The 8,760-nt window shown below is 41.0% G+C and overlaps 1 protein-coding gene across 1 annotated transcript in view; it reads right to left on the bottom strand.

Annotated features, from left to right (window-relative positions):
* Window positions 1-7,440: 7,440 nt before the first annotated feature.
* The window catches only part of LOC112069974 (mitogen-activated protein kinase kinase kinase kinase 5-like), a 37,527-nt gene continuing 36,207 nt past the window's right edge, over window positions 7,441-8,760 (bottom strand). Inside the window, exons 8-9 of the mRNA XM_070438790.1 lie at window positions 8,050-8,166; window positions 7,441-7,500 (exon numbers count right to left, since the gene is read on the bottom strand). Of these exons, the coding sequence (XP_070294891.1) occupies window positions 7,441-7,500; window positions 8,050-8,166 (177 nt within the window). The remainder of the gene's footprint in view (window positions 7,501-8,049; window positions 8,167-8,760) is intronic.

The raw sequence follows: 8,760 nt of genomic DNA, 5'->3' as shown, positions 1-8,760 counted from the left end.
TATGTTAGGCCCTGATCTGGCTAGGCCATATGGCTGTGGGCTACACTTGTTCATTTAGCAGACAAGATTTGCTTAGAATTCCATGGTATTATTATATAGTATGAAGAACACACCTGAACAAAGCTGAATAAAATAGAAAGGATATTTTCTCCAAATGATTTGAGGGAGTGCGCACATGCGGCTATTCTGTGTTGAGCATTGCATTTAAAGTTATTAATGTAACTTTAGTTGTTCTACAAACATTAGACTATCTGTTTTGATTTGTAATACATTGTAAGGCTGCATGATGCGACTAATGAGGATTTGAAAAAAGTCGCTTGAAAGGCATGAGCTCTGTTTTGTTTTTTGTGCAGGCTGTACACACTTCATCAGTCTCTCATTCACAATTTGACAAGCACTTGATAATGCCTTGAATTTCCCGGCGGCATTCCTTTTGTGTGGCCATAATGCACCGTAAAACAATCCATGCCTTTTGCAGCCAGTGGGGGTGCTGCCCGCTCCATCACGTGATCGGGTCTTTCTCACAGGCTACAAGTGAATTATGGTGAAAATGATCTTCCCCAAACTTGAAACTCCTTTGTAAAGCGGATTAATGTGCTCATTTCACAATGACTGATTTTATTGGTTGAAATAAGTTGGTAATGCCAGGTTTGTTAATTTTAATAAGTTATTTGGCCACTTTAGTTTAGATACAAACCTTATTAAAACATACAGGCTTATGGGCTCGGCTACATGAGGTGTGTGACTATGACTCGAAAAAGTTGAAAGAAAAAAGGCATTGTTTTTTATACTGGGCATCATTCACAAGTGAAAATATACAATTCACAAGTGATATGCTAATGTTGTCACCCATCAGACTATTCTTGATTTAATCTTGTCTTTACATATATTACTTAGTTTATGTGTGAAATTTGTTTTGATTTAGATATGAACTATTATCATGCACCTGGCCAGAATCAGGGGCAGCGGGACCAAAAATACATGTCATCTATGCGATAAAATAGTGAATGGAGGACGCTTTTCCCCGTGGTTTATTTTCATGCCAACCAGGTAGGCTATACTCCTGTTGCAAATATAAGCATTGTGCTTAATATTAGGAAAGTTGACAAATAAATATAGTAGGCCTAGCCTATAGAAAGCTGATCCTCCTCTTTTTAATAGAGGCCATCAGTCTGTTTTCTCGTACGATTGCATAGCCTATAGAAATGTTGTGCAACATGAGCTCTCGTGAAGTGTTTGATTAGATGTTCCATTACATTTGCATTGATGTCAGACTGATTAGAGGGACAATAAAGTGCTGAGTAACAGGCAATTAAGCAAGTTTGGTAGGCTACTAATAACAAATCAGCAGCATCAGAGCTTGGAGAATAATTACCATGACTAAACGGTAACGTGGAATTTGACTGCCTTCATGACTCGTGACCACCGGTGTGGCGGTAATACGATCACTGCAACAGCCCTAAGTAATACTACAACCCATCAAAAAACAACAAGTATGCACACACTATTACTACTACATGTCTAGTGATGGGGGGGGGAAATAGGGCTGGGCGGAATACCGTATTTTACTATATACTGGTATTGATGCACGGACCGATTTTGGGTTTTTACTTTACCTTCTATAACGATATTTGATTGTTTTGGTTTGTTAAATGTGACACGCCGTGTGCAACGTCCATTTTTATAGTTTACTCTGCTACTTGAGTCATCCATCTCTGCTCTCACTCTCTCTCCACACCTCTCTCCACACAGACCTAGCCCCGCCCCCTGTCACTCAAGGAGCGCATTAGTTGTTGCTTGACGACGAGACACTTGCGTTCAGTCTGCTGGTCAATGCAGCACATGAAACAATGTTGATGACAACGATGTTATTTTCACGTTGCTTCTTAATATAAATCCACTAGCATTCTATAATTACACTATTAGTTTGTGTTTCTTACATCAGCAAACAGCTAGTTTGTATTTTCTTAGCAAGTTAAGCTAAATCGTGTTAGCTGCTAATGCTAATCGCTAGTTAGCTAGCTAATAAATGTACTGAGTCAGAGCAAACGGAACTAGCTAAACAGACTGATAATACCAGTGCTGGTGTAGACCTAAATCAGCATGTTGTTTGTGCAACAATATCTTCTAAATCAAAAGAGGAATATGCGAAGTATGAATATGTTGGCTACATGAAGTAGCTGAGAGAAAACATTCAACGTAGCCAAATATTGAAGGGTCCCCTAGTAAACACTTAGGTTCCTACCCTGTTACAATAACTCCTCCCTGGCATTTTAATTTGTTGTCATGTTAAACAACATGTCAAAGTGTCCACTATTATATACTAACTATAGAATTAGAATAATCCTTCTATTTCCATGATTTCAACCAAGTGTTTTGATCTAAAATCACAAGTCAAATTGCAAATTGCAACAAGTGGTTCAAAATAAAGCCTTGATAGTTTGTCCATATCACATCGCCCTACGTGGCCGTGTGGAAATGATGTGAAATGAGTGCAGGAAATGCAGAAAAATATTTTATACGGTTCAATTCAACCAAAAACAATCAGAATGGAGAAAGACCCATTTAAATAATTTTGAATATATTATATTATATTTTGAATTCTTACAATCAGGATATTATTGTGCAAGTAAAACCGTTTTTTTATTACAGACTTGTGCATTAGTCCTGACTAAGTGTTTTCACTTGAAATGGAGACATTAAGCAATTCAAACCCAACACATGAAGCCCATAATGAGGAGGTAGAAACACAAGCAAATATAAACCATTAATGTTATGGTAACCATTGGATTACAGTTGAGGATTCTTTGTAACAATCAAGGGATGAGTGAATATTGCAACGACTCATGTATGACGTTGAGCAAAGTGCATCTCTAAAGTGTTGCTAATTGGTTAACAACAAAATAAAAGCATAGAATTCAGCAGCAGGAACGAGGCCCTTGCAATTCAATTGTTTTGAAGAAAAACAAAAGTCTAGATTCAAAGCAGCTGATACCATTGATCTTAAAAGGGGCTCTTAAAACAGATGGCAAACCATTATTACGCTTAAACGCTAGAAAAGAGCCAAAAAGGGGGGAAAAAACAAAACCTATATATAATTATATTATATATATATATATATGTGTGTGTGTGTTGCCACCCTAGGGCCACTCACTACTTACTCATAAAGCACATTTATAACTTTTATTAAAACATAAAATAACGTAAAAAATGTAGAAAATACGGTAATAATATGATATTTTGGCCATATCGGCCAGACCTAGGGGAGAATAGATAGTTATATATTATTTTTGACGATATATCGTATCGTTTTGACAGTACCGCTTGTTTTCCAATGTTCTTTTTAAATAGGGAGACAACTTGTTTTCAGGATCTTTATTTCCATGGCTGATCAAAACTTGTTTTCTCATGGCTCTCTTGTCCCTCTGCAGCAGGCACATGGTGAGCAATATGCTTGGAACATCGAAACGCAATAAAATCACCGTATTGAATCGCAAAACATATAGAATCGTGAGAATATCGCACCGCGAGGTCCCTGGCTATTCCCAGCACTTTATATGACATTCAAACTATATGCAGAAAAACACCCGACCAACTGATTGTTTTTTGACAGTAAAACACACCTTACCTTCTGTGTTACTAATAAAAACACACTCTGGCATTACCTACACGACCTATTGCTTACATGACCTACACGACCTATTGCTTACATTACCTATTGCTTACATTACATATTGCTTACATGACCTACATTATTTACATCAGGGCGGCAGGTAGCCTAGTGGTTAGAGCGTTGGGCCAGTAATCGAAAGGTTGCTAGATTGAATCCCAGAACTGACAAGGTAAAAATCTGTCGTTCTGCCCCTGAACAAGGCAGTTAACACACTGTTGCCCATAAGGCTGTCATTGTAAATAAGAATTTGTTCTTAACTGACTTGCCTAGTTAAATAAAAATAAATTATCTATTGCTTACATAGGGGATATTGACGTGAGTTCGTTAAAAATGGAAAAGTGACGAAATGAAACATGACAACATGCCACGACGGGGATTTCTTTCAGGACAAGAGATGGTGTGACATATGTACATACCGTCGCCGGCATCGTAGCCAGGACAGATCTAGGCTGCGTCCCAAATAGCACCGTATATAGTGCCCTACTTCTGATCAGCACCCTCAGGACCCTGCTTAAAAAGTAGTGCAAAATATAACCTGTGGGACGCCCACGCTCTCCTCTGCTCGGTGCATCCCTGAGCTATTGATACCCCTGCTGCTCTTTAAACCTGGGGTTAAACACCATTTGACTGTAACTGAGCTTGTCTGATGCTATGGAACCAGTGCAATTAGCCCCCAAAAGTGAAATCCCCCCCCCCCCGTCCATCTGACACTCCAAGCCAGGCAAATGCTTGACAGTATTTGAAAGATCTCCAAATACTATTTGAACTCAGGCAGGTCTGCTCTCTCACTGGATCCTGCCTTGAGCCACCCTGCAGAGACACTACCTGCTATTGGAGCACACGACCTATGACAGCCACACTGACGACACACCAGCCAAGGGAGGGAAAGCCAAAATGTTGACTAATCCCACTGCGTCGGCTAGGGCACAAGGGGGGCGAGTTCGTGGAGCGTCTAGCTACAGTGGGAGAGGAGAGAGAAGAAAGGAGGGAAGGAGAAAGGGAGAGGTGCTCTCTACACTGCATTGCTCGCTGTTTGGGTTTAGGCTGGTCTGTACAGCTGACGTAAGAAGGCTTATAAATACATTTGATTGATTGATAGGAGGGGAGAATGTGAGGGCTGCTTTCACTTACAGTTGATCTCTGAGCGAGTTCTCTCTGCTCTGTGTGTTTGTTGGTTGATCGAATGTGTGTTCCACTGCTGAAAGAGCTGGAGGAGAGACGGGGAGGGAGGAGGACGGGAGGAGGGAGAGACGGGGAGGGAGAAGACGGAGGAAGGGAGAGCACGGAGACAAAGAGAGAAGACAGAGGTGACATACAGGGTAGCAGGAAAGAGAGAGAAGAGGAGGGAGAGGGAGAAAGAGAGCATATCAATATTAGATAAGCTTCACAAAGCAAATAAAACACATGACACTACACAAGAGTAACCATGTCATAACGCTGTTATCACATTATATACAGTTGAAGTCGGAAGTTTACATAAACTGAGCTTTAAATTGTATTTGGCTAAGGTGTTTCACAATTCCTAACATTAATCCTAGTAAAATCTAGGATCACCACTTTATTTTAAGAAATGTGAAACTTCCGAATAATAGTAGAAGAGGAATGATTTATTTCACTATTATTTCTTTCATCACATTCCCAGTGGGTCCAGAAGTTTACAACACTCAATTACATTTAGCTCATTCGCCTTTAAATTGTTTAACTTGTTCAAACGTTTCAAGTAGACTTCCACAAGCCCCACAATAAGATGGGTGATTTGGCCCATTCCTCCTGACAGAGCTGGTGTAACCGAGTCAGGTTTGAAGGCCTCCTTGCACGCACATGCTTTTTCAGCTCTGCCCACAAAATTTCTATAGGATTGTGGTCAGGGCTTTGTGATGGCCACTCCAATACCTTGACTTTGTTGTCCTTAAGCCATTTTGCCACAACTTTGGAAGTATGCTTGGGGTCATTGTCCATTTGGAAGACCCATTTGCGACCAAGCTTTAACTTCCAGACTGATGTCTTGAAATGTTGCTTCAATATATCCACAATTTTCCTTCCTCATTACGCCATCTATTTTGTGAAGTGCACCAGTCCCTCCTGCAGTAAAGCACCACACAACATGATGCTGCGTGGTCCCGTGCTTCATGGTTGGGATGGTGTTATTCGGCTTGCAAGCCTCCCACTTTTTCCTCCAAACATAACGATGGTCATTATGGCCAAACAGTTCTATTTTTGTCCCATCAGACTAGAGGACATTTCTCCAAAAAGTACCAACTTTGTTCCCATTTCCAAAATTGCTCCCAAGGATGAACCAGACTTGTGGTCTACAATTTTTTTTCTGAGGTCTTGGCTGATTTCTTTTGATTTTCCCATGATGCAAAGCAAAGAGGCACTGAGTGTGAAGGTAGGCCTTGAAATACATCCACAGGTACACCTCCAATTGACTCAAATTATGTCAATTAGCCTATCAGAAGCTTCTAAAGCCATAACATAATTTTCTGGAATTTTCCAAGCTGTTTAAAGGCACAGTCAACTTAGTGTATGTAAACTTCTGACCCACTGGAATTGTAATACAGTGAATTATACGTGAAATAATCTGTCTGTAAACAATTGTTGGGTTAGGACACAACAATTCTTGTGTCCTAACCGACTTGCCAAAACTATAGTTTGTTAACAAGAAAAAACGAGTTTTAATGATTCCAACCTAAGTGTATATAAACTTCAGACTTCAACTGTATGGGATCATTCTACAGAAGTGTTGCAAATTGACCCTTCGCTAAGCCCCGCCCCATAATTTTAGGCAACCAATCGCAGTGCTCCAACGGTTAGCAGCTGTCATCGAGTCTGACACCTCAGACAAGCTCACGTTTAAATCACAGGGTACCAGTACCGAGTAATGATAACTAGGTTATATACACAGAGTACCAGTAATGAGTAACGATAACTAGGTTATATACACAGGGTACCAGTACTGAGTAATGATAACTAGGCTATATACACAGGGTACCAGTACTGAGTAATGATAACTAGGTTATATACACAGGGTACCAGTACTGAGTAATGATAACTAGGTTATATACACAGGGTACCAGTACTGAGTCAATGAGTAATGATAACTAGGTTATATACACAGGGCACCAGTACTGAGTAATGATAACTAGGTTATATACACTGGTACCAGTACTGAGTAATGATAACTAGGTTATATACAGGGTACCAGTACTGAGTCAATGAGTAATGAGGTAATTTTTACAATGTATTTTAGCTTTATTTAACTAGGCAAGTCAGTTAAGAACAAATTCTTATTTTCAATGACGGCCTAGGAACAGTGGGTTAACTGCCTTGTTCAGGGGCAGAACGACAGATTTGTACCTTGTCAGCTCGGGGATTTGAACTTGCAACCTTTCGGTTACTAGTCCAACGCTCTAACCACTAGGCTACCCTGCCGCCCCAATTGAGGTAGATACGTACAGATAACTAGGAAATAAAGTGACGAGGCAACAGGATAATAAACAGTAGCAGCAGCATTAGAAACATTATGAATACAACTCCCATCGGCGGACAGGATACGATTTGAGAGCACACGTTAGCGCCAAAAAGTGGTTGTAGATTTGACGGCATGCCGATAGTGAATTCAAAGCCATTCAGTGGCTAGAAACACTACAAAAACACCAGGTTCCCCTGAATCATTGTAATCACAGTCCACCACAACACAAGTTTCTCTGATTAGCAAGGAGTCGTCTGTGTTGAATTTCATTGTGTGTTAGAAACACAGTTTGAGATCATTGCGAGGGGATTTCGCCAGTGTTTGAAAATGGGGGAATTGGGTCTGAGATGGCAACCTGAGATGGCAACCGAGATGGCAACATATAAAATACATTCGTTGACCACTTTTGAAGTCTGGGTAATATCTATGAAAATGTAGATTTTCGGTTGTAGTTACCCTTTAATTCAACTGCTCACCAGCCAGAGACCGTTGTTTGGTTAGCGATGTTTCTGTAGTGCTCATGTGATTGCAGAGTTTGCAAAACAAAATGGCCACCGGATTGAAGCAAAAAAATCATAATATCATTCTGCCAGGTGGGCAAAGTCTATTTTGTAGTTAACATTTCATTGAGAAGGTTCAGGGAAACTTTTTCCATAAGACTGTTTTCATTACATTAGCATCATCGCTAACAGCTACACAAAGCAGTAGACAAACCCACACAGACACAGACAGACATTCCTGTGACGTTGCCTCTTCAGAAAGTTGAAGGAAAAGACGAATCGCTGATGCATTTTGTTCATGTCTTAAGATAATCTTGGGACACATTTTTTTAATTTTCTAATAAAAATGTAGTTGATTAGGTAATAGGGAGGCATTTTAGACTGGGCTGTGGTTATTTATTTACCTCCAGGTCATCGTCGTCCACTTCAGAGAAGTGTTGGTGGTTATCTGGGTTGTTCATCTTGTCCAACAGCTCCACAGCTACTTTCCTGGTCAGCCCTGTCTGACCTACAAACAAATGCTGCAACAAACAGACAGACACAGAGTGAGACACACAGACGGACAGATGGAAAAAAAGAGACAGACACAGAGTGAGAGACACAGACGGACAGATGGAACAAAAAGAGACAGACACAGAGTGAGAGACACAGACGGACAGACAGACACAGAGTGAGAGACACAGACGGAGAGAGAGACACAGACAGACAGATGGAAAAAAAAGACAGACGGAGGGAGAGAGAGAGAGACAGAGACGAGCGACCGACCAACACAGACAGACGGACAGAGGGAGCCAGACAGACAGACAGAGGGAGCCAGACAGACAGTCAGAGGGAGCCAGACAGACAGACGGACGGACGGACGGAAAAGACAAAAAGCAATTATACATCGAATCAGGAGGGAGGGAAGGCGAGGGAGGGAGCCAAGACACAAATGACATGATTCAAGAGAGAGGTTTTGAACCATCGAAAGCACGAAGAGACAGACGAGGGCAACCAGAAGCAGACGACGAGAAAGACAAGCTGCGGGACGAGGCGGGAGAGCTAGATACGAGATAGACTAGAGATCGAGGGACTGCATTAAAACTACACTACAAGACGGATAGAGCGAGGCCACA

This window comes from Salvelinus sp. IW2-2015, unplaced genomic scaffold (assembly GCF_002910315.2).
Source record: "Salvelinus sp. IW2-2015 unplaced genomic scaffold, ASM291031v2 Un_scaffold1174, whole genome shotgun sequence".
Classification (NCBI taxonomy): Eukaryota; Metazoa; Chordata; class Actinopteri; order Salmoniformes; family Salmonidae; genus Salvelinus; species Salvelinus sp. IW2-2015.
Note: the sequence above shows the minus strand (reverse complement) of the source record. Positions and strands in the feature narration are given on the sequence as shown.